Source organism: Geospiza fortis, unplaced genomic scaffold (genome assembly GCF_000277835.1).
Source record: "Geospiza fortis unplaced genomic scaffold, GeoFor_1.0 scaffold54, whole genome shotgun sequence".
Classification (NCBI taxonomy): domain Eukaryota; kingdom Metazoa; phylum Chordata; class Aves; order Passeriformes; family Thraupidae; genus Geospiza; species Geospiza fortis.
In genome coordinates, this window is record NW_005054301.1 from 5,041,659 (window position 1) to 5,057,017 (window position 15,359).

The 15,359-nt window shown below is 44.2% G+C and overlaps 2 protein-coding genes across 2 annotated transcripts in view; both read left to right on the forward strand.

Moving 5' to 3' along the window:
• POMT2 (protein O-mannosyltransferase 2) overlaps positions 1 to 8,511 on the forward strand; it is a 27,405-nt gene extending 18,894 nt beyond the window's left edge. Inside the window, exons 15-20 of the mRNA XM_031064546.1 lie at positions 1 to 45; positions 250 to 309; positions 482 to 587; positions 1,561 to 1,701; positions 2,400 to 2,514; positions 3,035 to 8,511. Of these exons, the coding sequence (XP_030920406.1) occupies positions 1 to 45; positions 250 to 309; positions 482 to 587; positions 1,561 to 1,701; positions 2,400 to 2,514; positions 3,035 to 3,140 (573 nt within the window). The 3' untranslated portion in view covers positions 3,141 to 8,511. The remainder of the gene's footprint in view (positions 46 to 249; positions 310 to 481; positions 588 to 1,560; positions 1,702 to 2,399; positions 2,515 to 3,034) is intronic.
• Positions 8,512 to 8,722: 211 nt separating this feature from the next.
• The window catches only part of NGB (neuroglobin), a 12,860-nt gene continuing 6,223 nt past the window's right edge, over positions 8,723 to 15,359 (forward strand). Inside the window, exons 1-2 of the mRNA XM_031064485.1 lie at positions 8,723 to 9,011; positions 10,953 to 11,024. Coding sequence (XP_030920345.1) covers positions 10,960 to 11,024 — 65 coding nt within the window. The 5' untranslated portion in view covers positions 8,723 to 9,011; positions 10,953 to 10,959. The remainder of the gene's footprint in view (positions 9,012 to 10,952; positions 11,025 to 15,359) is intronic.

Here is a 15,359-nt window from a genome sequence, read left to right on the forward strand (position 1 = left end):
AATGAAGTCACATCCAAACCTTGGCACTGGCCCATCAATTACCAGGTATATTGATCAATCCATATTCCTTTCTATTTTCAAGTGCTTTTGCAGTGCCTTTTGAAGCACAACACCTTGTAATTGCATTGAAGATGTTGTCACCTTTCTTTTGGAGTACCTGAGATGGGAATTTACCTCACCTTAGACGCTGTGCAGAGTACAAACTGGACTGATGAATATGTTTTTCTCCCTTCTGATCTCTCTCTTCAGGGACTGCGTTTTTCTGGTGTCAATGAGACAGATTATCGGGTTTATTTGCTTGGAAACCCGGTAAGTTGGAGTGAGAGGCTCCAAGCCAATGTCTTTAGCAAACTTTATCTTAGTCTTGCTTCTGCCAGTTCTCTTCCTTCTCCTTTTGGACTGTCTAATTGTACTCTTTGTTTGCACGTCACGTGCACACACCCAGCATAAAGTCCCAAATCTTTCTTTTTCTCTTGTGTAGGTGATTTGGTGGCTAAATCTGGTCACTATTGGGTTATATCTTCTGATAACAGTTGCCACTGCAGTGGCACTGAAGAGAGGTGTCCAACTGACATCTGAACTCAAAGGTGAGGTCAGTTGTCCTTTTCATAGATGCCTTTTGCAGGAACATTAAAAGTGTGTGGATGGCAGGACTTGGTGTGTCAAGGGTGGGAAACCACTGAGCTTGGATTATCAAGCAGTGTCCACAGGGAAAAGATTGGGAACTTCATAGCTGTAGTTTAATAGTGAGCACCACAGAACTTCTACAAAAATAGTGCATGGCTATCTACATTGGCTGCAAGAGATACAGGCCAATTAATCAATGCCCTGCTGTCAAGCTCTGCATGTGCTCAGTAGTTTGCACAGTGTCTTAAGACAAAAAATGTTTTCTGATATTTATGCAAAGCAAATGACAAATGCAAGAGATAAAATGATCCTTTATTATGTCCATTGCCAAGGTTTTGGAGCTTTTCACAAGCGCTAATTAGTCATACTTTCACCATTCCTGTTTACATCCTTGGCTGCTTCATTTTGTAGATCTCCTTATGGGAAGTCAGTTCTAAAATGTGACGGGAAACCATTCAGTTATACAGTGAGTTATTGGCTAAGCTGTATACAGACACCAGAGCTCTTAGTCCCTTCCCCAGGCTCTGAAAGCCAGGCACCATTTCTTTCCAGGAGGGACTGACAAAGTGATCATCTGGATGACTCTCATTTCAGAGACAATGAAAATCTTTAGAAACCAGAATCACCTGATTAGTCTGATGCATAATGGAGAAACTGCATGTTTGGTCTTTAAACTTAGAGCATGGCCGACCTCCTGCCGTGCCTTGAGACTTAGGACTTTGTATATCTTTTCTGGTAGCTGTTCTCCTGAACAGTGCTTGTATGTTTATAAAGAATGCAGCTAGGATGTTGCAGAGGCTTGAAGCAATTCCAGACCAATTCATGACTTCCTGCAAAGATCATTCCTGTTGAGTTTACTTAATGTGTTAAGGTTTGCAAATAGGAACTGTAGCTGAGTTTTTCTCTGCTGAAGTATGTTTATTTGTGTTCCAGAACTGTCCAGAGTGGTGCTACGTGCTGGAGGGCAGATCACACTGGGCTGGCTCCTTCATTACCTCCCTTTTTTTATGATGGGACGAGTTCTCTACTTCCACCACTACTTTCCTGCCATGCTTTTTTCCAGCATGTTGACAGGTAAATACTAGAGTCTTGGAGAAGACAAGGTAGGGAAAAAGGTGATACTCTGTTAAATTGAATGTTTTTCAGCCAAAAAGGTTTATTGTTTTTATAGGCTTTGTTTGCTTGTGTGAAGTGCTTGAAAGCATTGACTTACTCAAAATGTTTTGTTTAAAGCAGCTTGCAGTACAAATTTTTTGTTTGTCTCTTTGGTTTTGGTTTTTTGGTGGTGGTTGGTTAGTTGGTTTTTTGTTAAAAAAAAATTGTGTTAATTTTGTTAAAAAATTTTTGTTAAAAAATCACCCTGAAGAGGCAGTCATATCTAGTGCTTAGGGCATTTAAATTTAGAGGTGGGATTCCTGGTCTCTGCTGTTTCACTGTTCCTATATATTCTTGTGTATAAGTTACTTCCCTCTTTGTTTACTGCCAACACCTTTCTGTCATGTCTGTTTATAATTTGGCCTTGGTAGTTTTTCCTGTGATTTTATACCAACTTCATTAGCATCTGGCACCCAGATCTCTTTTGTATTTATTCAAATGGAAAGATAGGACAAAAAGGACCTTTGCTGATACATAACAATCTCTATGGTTCTAAAGGTTATGAAAGCAAATTAATTTTAAAATTGACATAGTCTTTTGGTGTTAACAGTTTCATCAGCCTAGTCTGTGAACACAGCAGCTCTGTTCTTCTGACTTATACCTCTTCCTTCTCCTAGGAATCACCTGGGATGCACTACTGAAGTTCTGTGCTGGGTTCTTGTCACCCAGCACTACAGCTAGAAAGGTATATGGAGGTGGATTCCTGGCACTGGTTCTGCTCATCCTGTACAGGTGAGTACAGCTGTAATGGAATGTGTAACACTTGCCATGTCAGTAGAAACTTTGCTGCCTGTTAATTATCCTTAGCCTTTGTTCCCTTTTCTCTTATCTGCTGAATTTGTCAGACATCCTCAAGCTCAGTCCTAAACCTTCAAATTTGATTAGATTCAGCATCTGTGTCCCTGTAATGCGTTACAGAGCATCTTTCCATTGCAGGGAATCTTTCTTTTGTTGCAGCACACAGTGCGAACACTGTTCTCCTCCAAACCTCCCCATCAGTGGTTTGTGGTTCTATTCCCAATGATGGTGACATATTCCTCAAATACAGGCAAATTGTTTATCACTGTAGGTTTTTTCAGATTCTAAGAGAAAATACCACGTTTGATAAAACTATGTGCTATATATCTATTGGGCTCAGCAGACATTAGCAGTAGAGCTTAGAGCAGTCCAAAGACAAAGGTCCCATAGGCTGGGAACTTCTTGAAACAGAAAACTGTGCTGTGTTTGATGGGTGTTTGGTTTCTTTCCACAGCTTCTACCTCTTCCATCCCCTGTCCTATGGGATGATAGGACCCATGGCCTCCCACCCAAGCAGCCCCATGGCAGGGCTCCGGTGGATGGACTCCTGGGAATTCTAGAGCAAAGGAAGCCTGGGAACAGTGGATCAGAAACATGGGATCTGCTGCATGCCAGGCTGATTCTGGTGCTTTGAGGACATGACTGTAAAAGGCCCTCTCTGGAGGACTCTGGGTGTAGTAACCCTGTTGCTTTGGCATTTGTTTGCACTACCTGTGTTGGAAGATGCAGAGGATGACATGGTCCCCTTAAATTAAAAGGCTCATGTCCTGAATCCTTATGTTATATTAATGGACAGCTGGCTGCCTGAATGCCAATTCCTTGAAGCAGTATGTGTTAGTCCAACAGCAGTGGCATTCCAGCAGCCAGACCAATACAAGTTGGAGGCTGTCTGCAGTTACATGTGCACTTTGTGCGTGTGTCTTCCTTCTTGTCATCTAAGCACTACTACAGTCTGAAGCACTATAGGACTTCTAGCAAGATTAACAGCCTTTCTTATGATGAGGTTTTTGAAAGCTTACTGTAGGTATCTGGGGACCTTCATTCTAGCTGCCTTGGCTGTCTGAAGGTTTTTTGTTCTAACCCTGGATTTTTAAAATTTGACTGAAAGGGTCTGTTTGAAATCTCCTGAGCCATTGTGCCTTGCCTGTCTCCCAGGCCCTATGCAGAGATGGAAACTGTTTATTCCTATATACTGCCTTTCTCTCTGGTCTCCTTTAATCAGTTCTACAACTCACCTAGCAGGCCTGTTTTCAGGGCCAGACTGTTCCAGCTCAGCTCTTTGTAGCTTCTTTCAGTTCTGTCTGAAGGTGCCAAGGAAATTACAGTAGAACGAACAGGTGGTTTATTTTCAGCCCCAGTATGCTGTGGAGACCAGCATGAGGATGTACTGGAGACTGTAATGATAGCTTGGAAATCTTACAGACAGCTGTCATTCAGCTTTTGTTCCCAGCTATTTCAGTGCCAGTGCCTGTGCTTTCAGGGGAAGGCTGCATCTCAATGCATGTGGCATCTGCAAAATGGGCTGCTGGTGCCAAAGTATCTGCTCAGTGTTCCCATATTGAACAAGTTCCTTCTCTAGACTGCTGAACATCAAATTACAAGGAAATGTGAGGCCAGGCAAAAATTCTTTGTGAAGTGTCAAGAGCCATTGAATGTCGAATCCACCTCTTCCAAGAAAGTGGAATTTGATTTATCAGGTGCCTTTGTCCTGTGTTAGGTCTATTTTTGTCTGTGTTTCTTTTATTCCATTTCCTACTCTTCATCCAATGTCAATTTCTTGTCACAGTTCAAGTTGCTACCTTGTAGTATCCAAGTGAATGACACCTAGATCACAGCTGTATTCCGATCTCAAGAAGTAAGATTTGAAAAACTCTTATGTATGTTTCAATGAACTCATGCCTTTCATTTCAGAGTTCTTGCTTTGCTTCACAGCCTTGCATCAAAATTACAGGTAGAGGGAGAGTAACAGGTGGGTGTGTCTACCTTTAAAAATGGACTGTGCATTTATTTCTCTTATCAAATCTTGGATTCCAATCCATTTCCTACCACATGGAAGGGCTGCATTAGCATAGTTGTTCTGTGTGGGGGCTACACTCCAGTCAGACTTGCTTTGGGATCTCTCTAGTAGAGATCCACAGCATTGTTCAGCAAGGCAGCTGCTTTGTAAGGCTCTGGCTTGGTGTGTCACATCTGTCCAGAAACTGACTCCTAGAGATACTAGCTCAGATGAGATGGACCTGTGCTTTTGATTCTAAAGGTTTTGAGTTGATCACCTGCTGCTTGTACATGGTGGGAAGCCATTGCAATAATTACCTGCTGGGTTGGATGATTCTTTTCCACTTGTTGTTGCAGGAAGTGCTCCTACCTGCATGAGCCAGGAATTCACAGAGGTGATATATAGGCAAGAAGGATGTGGGGGAAGGCTGCAAACTTCTTCAGAAGTGACAGCAGCAGCAAATTGTTAACTGTTGGCAATGTGGAAGGCAGACAGTGCAGTGCTGCCTTGTAACCATGTGATCCACCAACCTCTTGGTGAGATTATTGGCTTAATACATTGCTGTCCTCAATATGAGCTTTCCCTAAGGGAGTCCCATTGTCATGGGGAGGATTTTCCAGAAGAGCTGGCAAAAGCTATGATTTAAAGTGCTTTTTTTTCCAGCACATACAATTACACACTTTCCCTTAGCATTAGCAACAAAAAAAATCTTAAGAAGCTTGTGTTTTGGAATTACTGTTTGTAACACCTTTATTCATCATATTAAACCTTGGGAGTGCAAAAATTGAGTCAATAACCTTGGTTTCTTCAGTTATTATTAAGGGGTCAGTTTTGTAGGAGTTGCCTGAGGAAGATGAACTAGTCTATTTCTTGGCTAGGATCCCTCCATCCTTTATTACTAATAATCTTTTGGATGTGGATTGGCAGCTGAGTGCTGAAGGTGGCAAATTTAGTGCTCTCATCCCACTTTCCTCTGCACAAATCCAGCTTCTCTTTCAACACAGACAAAAGGTTTATTTTTCTTTAGGATTGTCATTTCAGAAATTTGCCTGAGAGCATTTGATTGACATTGAGACTGTTTCTTAGGTCTTGTGTGCTGGTAAGTGGTTGGAGGCATACAGTGAAAAAAAAATCTAGCTCTTCCACAAGAGGGAGCAACTTCCAGCAGAATTTTTATTTTTGATCTGGAGTTAAAAGGATTGAAAGTTCTACATTGAAGACTAGAGGGCAGACATTTCCTCTGCACTCTCTGGACTCCAAGGGCTGGGTTTTCAAGTAAGTGTACATTGATGTAGCTCTGTCTTCTTTTAGGAGAAAAGTTACTCCTGTTGGAATTTGACCTTCAGTATTTGCTTCTTAAAACAAAATCTGTCAGGCCATTACTGAAACATAATAGTAATTGGTATTTTACGAGGTCAGTAAAATACAATAATTTGCATTCCCTTCCTGACTCTGTCTTGAAATATATAAGTGGTACAGACATGAGACAATGGGTACAAGGCACTCTGGTTTTGGGATGGAATTTGGGCTGCTTTGGCTCAGTTTTACTCATTGTGCTTGTGGAATGAGTTCAGGTTCTTTTTAAGAACTGTTCATTAGTCCTCTTCTCCAGTCAAATGGGAATAGCTAACGGTGCTTTCTGGGGCCAGAGGTGCTGTTCTCTGGAGCAGCTGCTCTCTTTGAACCCTGCTTGACAGGGCTGCTTTTATCGCTGACAAAGTATTTCATCAAACTGTATCCATGGATTCAAATCACAAAAAGCTGCAGGCTGCCACGTTCCCTGCTTCAAATTCTTTTTTGTGTGTAAACTCTATTTTCAACTCTTCAGTCTCTGAAGGATAGATAGAGGGCCTCTGGGCTCATCTAGCTTTATCCTAGGCAATCCATCCATCTTAAAAGGTTTCTGCTAACAGTTGTTTCAGGACATCTATTCCAGCAGCAGGGACTGGCCTATTTCCAGGAACTGGACCACTCATGCTATGAGACACAGATGTGACTGTGAGGAGGATTTGAATGGAGATTTCTGTGCCAAGGTTGCCCTTGGCCCAGGTGAGGACTCTGTGTCATCACTGTTTACCACCATTGTTTGCAACCCTGGAAGCCACCACCACTCTTTATTCTGCACAGGGTTTTCTTTTTGCATCTTGATTGGAAAGGCTGATTGATGCACAAAGGGCATTGACAGAATATATTTTTTTATATCTTCCTTCTTCCTTCTTGAGAAATGCCCAAAGTACAGAACATGTCTTTGCTTCCCCTAATTTTTGGGCTATACATCCATTTCATACAGGTGCTTCAACAAGGGGTAGGACAGGACATCTTGTAATACCTGTCACGTGGTCTGAGAGCAAAACCACAGCCTTGTTATGGAAAGGTAAACAAATGTGTTATGTGATAGTTCCCTTCTGTCCCTCCTGAAGCCTTCAGAGAATTGTTTTTAAGGGACTTGAGAGCAAACCAGCTGCTATTGTGGAAACACAAGGCATTCACCTGAAATTCTGCATTGCCACACTTAGCAGCTTCCCTTCCATGCTGTGACTGAGTAACCCTCTGGGCTGGCACTGTGTGCACAAGCACTGATTCCTCCTCTCAGGATCCTGCTGCCAATGTGAAAACCTCCTTAGCAGTGCCCTGTGTCTCTGCCATCTGGGGAATAGAGGTAAGATATTTATTTTTCCCCTTTACAGCAAGTGACCCCATGACCCCACACATGGGCAAGTGTGTCATGAAAGCAAAAATGTGGGGACTGTTAGAACAACATACGGCTCTTCCTTGCTGGGAAAGGAAGGCTGAGGATAAGAACACCATCTCCATAGCATACTTTCTTTGGGGCAGGGCTGTTGGCTGCAAGCAGTCAGGACTGAAAATTCTATCTTCTTTAAAGTACTAAGACCTTGCTTGTGTGGTTGGTCGCAAGTAGCTTCACTTTTTGTAAACTTTTTTATGCTCTTTACTTGAATGTCAAGGGCTATGGTTAACACAAATAATATCTGTGGCTATCAGATGTTAGCATAGATACCACTCCTGCTGAATTTGTAATTGATTCTAAAACTTTGCCAAGTGAGCTTACTGTGTTTTACAAGAGACAGGGTTTAGAGGCATCCTTGAAGAGCTTGCCCCTGGCTAAGAGTTTGGAGCAAGAGTTTGTAGCAGCAGTGAGAGGGGTTCTTTGGTAATTCTGTTCTATATCCTGAACCTTTCTTACTAATGCCAGGGGATGTGTGTGCATCTGTCTGAACTGAACTCTTTTAACTACAATGGTGCAATTACTGTACCATATGGTGTGGATGGGGGGATGTTCCCTTGAGCTATAAATGTGTTTTGTACAGGTGATAATGGAAAATGAGGTAGAATTTGGAATTTAATTTTGTAATAAATATCTCTTCTTTAAAGCAATCTCTTTGTGTCTAGATTTTGGGGTGGGTTTTGTCCCCCTTTCATTTATTCCTCGCATACATGCTTGAAGTAACAAAAGAACTTTAAATGGGCCCATTGGAAAATTTCATCTAGGATAGTGATGATGTACATCAGCTTTTAGTAGCCAAGTATTGCTGGACTGCAATTCTAGGAGATCAGATTTAACTGTAATCCAAGCAGTGTATTAGTAAGCACAACAGGAAGGGAAACAGGTACATTTGGAAAAGAATAAAGTACTGTCTGTCAAAGCAGGTTTATTTCTCTCTATTAAAGATGTGGTAAATTGTCAATATGTATAATATGTCAGGTTTAATGGGTATTTTACTCAAGCTTCTCATAGGTTACCTATGAAGACTTCATTTGACAGGTCAAGCACTTTATTCAGAAACCCAGCATTTTTCTCTAAGTCATGTTCAGTTGAGTGTTCATAACACCAGACAGGTGCACAGTTTTGTACAAATAAGGCCCTTACTGTGAATTAAATGTGAGAATCTGTAATAAAATTGGAACACTGAAAATCAGAATCTGGTTTTATATGAGGCTGTAGGGAGGGGCTGGGATATACTTTGGAATAGAGTGTAATAAGGGGTTGCTTGGGGTGGAACTAGATGGGAAAAACCAAAATAAAGCCACCTTACCTGGGACCACACGTTGATGCCCAGATGAGTGCTGGAGGAGAGCCAACCAGACTGTTTGGATGTGTTCTAAGGGCTGTTGAAGTACAGCCAGGACAGCTAAAACTGGACTGTGGCCTGTGTGTGTGATGAAACAGGCTATTAAATGGTCACTGAAGACCCTATTGACTTCTTGTATTGCTCCACAGAGTGCAGCTTGATCTTTGGATATTGTCTGATCAGGGCTTTGTTCTGGAAGGGAGGACTGCTGATACAGAGGCTGTGCTAGAATACAGGGAGATGACCAAAAAAGAAGGAAGTACTGTTTGCAAAGTGCTGATAATATCTGAAGTAAAACTTTACTTCTCACTGCCCTCCAAAGGAAGAATGGCTTCTTTCTGCAGGTAAGTGATCTCATGGGTGAACAGTGGTGACTGATTGCAATTTGCACTTGATTTGAACCTACCAGATTTGTAGGCTTTTAGATTCCAGCCACAACCCTGTTATCTCTTCCTCAACAAGAATGAGGCATTTTTATGACCTCGTGTTTTAATATAGATTTTGTGCTCTGTCTTCAAGCTGTTTCTTAATCTTTTATTTTCTAACCAAATAGAAACTTCCTATACAAGTTGCTTCCTTTGGCCGTCAATCTCCCATGACCTCCTTTTCATTTGCTTTGGTTAACTATAAGGTTTCCCAATCCATACCATGTCTTCCAACATCAGTCTTCTGAGGTCCATATGCTGAAATCATATGGATTTCATCTTTGCTACACCTACCACTTCTGCTTGGTTTACATCTGAGGTTTGTGATTGTACACGTTGGAGTTGTTTTCTAATACAGCACCACTGACTGTGCTCTGGACCATGTAGTGCATTTTCTGGAAGTAGAAAGTTTGTGCTTTCTAGAATGGGTGTAAGTCTGACAAGCATTACAATTATTGTGAATTGCTTTTCCATTTTTATCCTTCTTGCAGTCCTTGCTTTATCTCTATATTGCATCCAAAGCCTGTCATCTTGTTGTCATGCAGCTGACAAAAGTTAGTCTTAAGGCTTCATTCACCTGACCTATTTTTTTCACCATGTATTTTAGGATGAGGGGTTCTTAGGTACCTGGGTTTCTCCATTGACCAGAATGGGAGTTTAGATTATGTGTCCTTATGAAAGCATCTGTGTTGGATCAGCTGAGTCACACCCTGGCAGTGTGCTGGTGCCTTGCAGTGCTTTGGGGACAATAACTGTTCCATTACAAGGTGGGGAATGAAAGCAGCTGAGAAGCGGGGGAATCAGTTGATAATGTGAACATGCATTAAGATGGTACATTCTTGACATGCATCAGAAACAGTGTGGCCAAGCAGACCAAGGCAATGATTGTCCATTTCTCAGCACTTACACCTCAAATCCTGTGTTCACTTTTGGGATCCCTCACTGCAAGAAAGACATTGAGGTACTGGAGCATGTCCAGAGAAGGGCAACAGAGCTGGTAAAGGATCTGGAGCACAGCTCTGGTGAGAAGCAGCTGACAGAGCTGGGGATGTGTAGCCTGGAGAAGGACCTATGGGGGGGACCTTCTCTCTCTCTACAAGTACCTGGATGGAGGCTGCAGCAAGGTGGGGATCAGTCTCTTCTCTCAAGTCACAAGTGACAGGATGAGAGGAAATGGCCTCAAGTTGTATCAGGCCAGGTTTAGATTGAATATGAGGAAAAAAATTCTTCACTCAGAGGGTGGCCAGGCATTGGAACAGCCTGCCCAGGGAAGTGGTGGAGTTACCATAGCTTAAAGTGTACAAAAACCACATAGATGTGACACTTGGGGACATAGTTTAGTGGTGAACCTAGCAGTGCCGTTTGCAGGTGAAAAATTCCTTACTGAACAGGAGAATTATTTTTGACAAAGTCCCAAAGCTGTAATGGCTTAGGTGAGGAGGAGAAAGTCTCAGGCCAGAAATGTCCCACACATAGAAGGAATAATACATGGGGTTTGCTTTGAGACCAGATGGCTGAGTGCAAAGCTGAAATGTGGGAATGCTGGCACAGCCCTGACATGAAGGAATGGGTGCAGTGAAATACACAATCTTTGTTTTAATAGATCATATCAAAAATGCTATTCCTGGAGACAACTGCTGTAGGTCAAACATTTATAAGAGGTGGCCTAATCAATAGTGTCAATTAAAACTGCAAGGAGGGAGAGAACAAAGAGAGTTGAGATCAGAGAGAAGACGATCGATGACCACTTGAGAGACCAGTAGTGCTTCTGAAACAAGATATCCAGGGGGGAAACTACAGAGGAGACTTCACAATGAACAAAGCATTCTTTTACAAGCTTATGCCATGATGTTCCAGCAGCTGAAGGATGAGCCAGTCCAGAAGCATAAGGACAACTGGAGAAAGATCCAAGACCATGAGCATCATCCCCAGGTAGGACAGAAGCCAGGTAACTGTGCTAACACAATGCTTGCCAAGTTGCCAGGCACATTAGCTAGAGCACCATGTTGAGCTAATGAGGCTGGAGAGCTTTTTGCTTGCATTCCACCAGCTTGGGGTGCACACAGCTGCATAGCTGTGTCCTATGACCAAATTCAGCTTTTGTGTCAAGACTGACATGGGCTTGAACTCTTTGAACTCACCTTGGCAGAGAGGCTTACAAAAGGCAGAGGTTGCTTCTTGGAAGAAGCCTGCTGGTGTTGGGTTATCACTGTGCTAGGGAGCCCAAGGTAAATAACATCTGGGGTAAGGTCTGAGCATCTGCAAGCGCCAGACCTGGTCCAACAGCTCCATGTGATCCCCTTTGATTTTTCTCACCACTTTATTTCTGGTCATCCTGACTGTTTTCACCTGCCTGTACAAATATTCCCTAGCTGGCCACAGGATATTCAAGATAAAGCTGGGGATGTCTAGCAAATTGAATTCAAAAGAAGTTTTCGTTTTATTCTACTGTTGAATCCTCCCTCTGCCTGTCCCTCTCCTCTTAGCCCAGATCCCCACCACTGAGGGTGATAGTGCTGCCCTGTTCTCTCCACAGTCATGGTGACAGCAAGCAAGCTCTGTAGCTCATCTAAATAATTTTATGGACAAGACTATCACCTGCATCACTTTTGATTCTTGTTATGCAACCATATTTCGTGACTGGCTTTGCTACTGAGCTGTGCCACACCATGGCCTGAGGGATTGCTTGAGAAGGATTCTGGGAAACTTGCATGATTTTTGCCCCCATCTAAGGATGGGATGGGAGGTGATGGGAGTCTGGGAAAAAGAGAACCTGTCATGATCTGGCTTTGAGACTGGGGAAATGAGGAAACAGAGGGGATTAGCCAAACCCAGGAGTCTGTATCCTAAGTGAGCAGGGAGCCTGAGGCAGATAGATCAGAGTGTCATTATTTATGAACACTCATAGATGTAGAATTGGAAATGAGCAAGAGTTCAAAGGGAGATATGGGTTTGTTAGTGCAGCAGCTGGGATGAAAACTGATGGTGCCACAGCAGCACGGGCAAAGCAGTCATCCCTGGGCCAGGCACACAGGGCCTCCCTGGGCAGGAAGGGTTGTTCTTCAGGGGCTGTGAACCCTGAGTGCTGGGCTGGGGACTGGGCTCAGTTTGTGAGCTTACTCCTAGTTCTCTCACTCTGTTTTATGAAGTTGGGCAACTTTCTTTCCATGTGGGTAAACTGAGACACTGAACAAGTAAAGCTCACACTTGGCAAGAAGGTAAAGAGTGTTGGTACTGTAATTCAAAGTGGATGTAGATTACAATAATGAAACCCAGTGCAAACTCAAAATATGATAAATTTGTGTTCTCCCAAAGCACAAAAGAGCATTATCATTCTCTTTGCATCTCAGTGAATTTCTCCAAAAACCTCCCTCCCCTTTCTTCAAGTGGCCTACAGATGGAGCAGTCTGTGCTGCTGACCTGGTTGTTCTTCACTCTTGAGAGCTCCTGGGACAGTCTTGCAGGAATCCAAGAGCAGCTCAGAAAAGAGCTGAACTGCCAGGTTAGGTACATGGATCCAAGGGAGCTGGGAACCATCACAGGAAACCCTCAGACCTCAGAGCATTGCAGTGCTCAACCTCTTGCTGAGATTCTCATGCTTGAAGGCTCACAAAGCATTTGAAACAAGAAGAGAGGTTTTCTTGTTTGCTTCCTTGAACTTGAAATCCTCTCTAAACTTGTGTTCTCAGCACCTTGGTGCTGTGACAGCAGGAGGAACTCTGACAGCCACATAACTGCAAGGGAGAAGCTGCTTTGCACACAGGCAAGAGCACTGTTTCTCCCAAACCCTCGCTCTTTTCAATCCTTTGAATGGTGCTTTGAACATTTCTTATACCTGAGCTCTCCCTGTCTCCCTTCTCAAGTCCCTCCTTGCAGCTCCTTCTTCCTGTGCTGGAAGACCTATGCTGTCACAGGGGAAAAAATACTGGGTTTTTTAAGAGAGTGGAGATGTATCAGTGCCAGAAGGCAGCAAAGGGATGGATTCACTGTTCAGACAGTCAGGGGAGATGGGGAAACTGCTCCTGAATGTATCCTGCTCAGAAGGAGCTGTTGCTGGTGTGCAGGGAAGAGTTCTTGGACTCTACTGTGTGTCATACCTGTGTGGGCTTTGGGTACCAGTTTGGGTTCCAACAGGTGGGTGGGGATATGGCCAGACCATTGCCCCTTTCATCAGTTGAGGCACTCCTGTTTTCCATGGAAGGAAGGCATATCAGTCTCAGCCCTCTCATTGCTGCCCTTATATCTGATCTGTTCTGACACTTGTGCCTTGCCTGTGAGTGTTCTGCTGCTACCTGCAGCACAGAGGGAAGGTCCAGGGACATCATTTTGGACAAGAGCCACCATTTTCTTTTGCCATCCCAGCTTCACTGCTATTGTCTGAGACACCCTTTCTGTCAGAAGCAATGGCTGAACCTGTACTTTGTTCTTGCTCTGGGATAGGGTAGCTGATATGGTGCCCTATATGGATGGGAGCAAAGGTGTCCCACATCCCAACAAATCTTCAGGAACTGATCACTCTTAACTACAACTTGCTTTTGTGGAGTTTCTCTTCCTTCATTATCAGCGAGCTCCAAATGTATTCAAAATGTTCTTAGGCAAGCAATCAGCCTTGGTTGCTGCTGTGACTGCACGTATGTGCTTCAACTCTTCTCCTCAGTATCCTGTGGCCTGGGATGACTCTCCATGCTCCTTTCCAGCACCCTGGCACCACGCCACTGCCTGTCTGTTCTACCCTTTATCGTTAGCAGGGCCGGGCTGAACCGTCCAGCTCTGTGGAGCTCCACGGCTGTGTGCCTGTGACAAGTGGCTGAAATGTCAGAGTACTTTGCACAGATGACCAAGGATGACACTCCATGCTCATTGCTGGTTTGCTCCTGCAGCCGCAGGACAGCTGAAGGTTGATGTTTGCGGTGTCGCTGCCGGGCTGGTCCCCGCCCTGCTCGGGTTAACCCTGTATCTCCCAGCTGCCCTCTCGGGCTCCTTGCCGCTTCAGCGGTTATCACGGCAGTGACTTCTCATCAGCCCCCGGTGGGAATATGCCCTTTGAAACCACACAGCCAAGATGCTGTTTTAGCTGACTCCTCAGTCCCATCTGTTCTGACTTGAGTGCCCAACATCAGGACAGGGTTATTCAGCTTCCTCTAACACATGTGGAGCTTTTCCTGCCCAGCATCTTATCTGGTCTGCACTGAGAATGTGAGGTCTCAAAATCCTGAGAAAACAGGTAATTTATTCTGGCACTTGCAGAGCCATCTCAGGTGGCTTCCTGCTGTCACTGCAGTCAATGCTGTCACTCCAGCTCTACAGGAGAAAGGCCCCTGGGAGACAAGCTGCAGCTGAGAACATAACATTGAGTCTTTGAACTTGTCTCCCCCCAGGGAATGTTTTCAATTCTCCCACAAGAAGAACCTCCTTTCTGCCTACTCTTAGTCAATGTGCCTCTGGGATGGGTCGGAGGCTTCTGTCTTTTCTCCTGATTACCAGAAATAAGTCTGATGTACAGAAGCAGAACTTGTAATAAGATCAGCACAATTGTCATTTTGGTGCAGACTGTGATGGTTTCAGTAATAGTTGCACTTTTGCATTGCTCTACCTTCTGAAACCTTAACTTTCCTGACTTCCCTGGTGCTGCTTGGGACCTCATTTGCCATTTCTTACTTTGTATTCTCTGTTCTGTGTAAATCCTGTGGCCAAATTAAGCAGTGTCTGAACAGCAAAGAGAGTCTGTACATCCTGAACACATTTGACAAAGATGTCATGTCTGCTTATCTGTTATTAACAACTTTGCCTGCTTCAGCTGGCATAATTAGCCTTAAATTAGACACGTACCTTGCAGTGTCTAGACTGCATCTGTCTGTGGAGACAGCAGGTGGCTGTGTGGCAGCCAGGGTCTCAGTGGAAGTGGCCAAAAGCGAGAGGATGTTATGGAGCATCGCTGGGGCCCTCCCAGGCAAAGTTTCGCTCAGAGGGAGCTGTGCTGATGGTGAGCGAAGGGGGCCAGGTCCCGGTGGTCTCGCTGGCACGGCTCTGCCCTCCTGCTTCACTTGTAAAATCAGGGCAACGGCAAATGTCAACCGTGACCCTTCTGAACTTTCTGCTCTGGCCCGCGGGCCCGGGATAGGGAAGTTTGGGCATTTCGAATTTTTTTTTTCTTCCTTCCATCCCTCCTTCTTTCCTTCTCCCGAGTGAGAAACACGCGGTGAGATCTCCCTTTCCCGGCCGGGGCGGCGCGGCTGGAGCGGAGCGGCCGCGGGCTCGGCGGTGCCG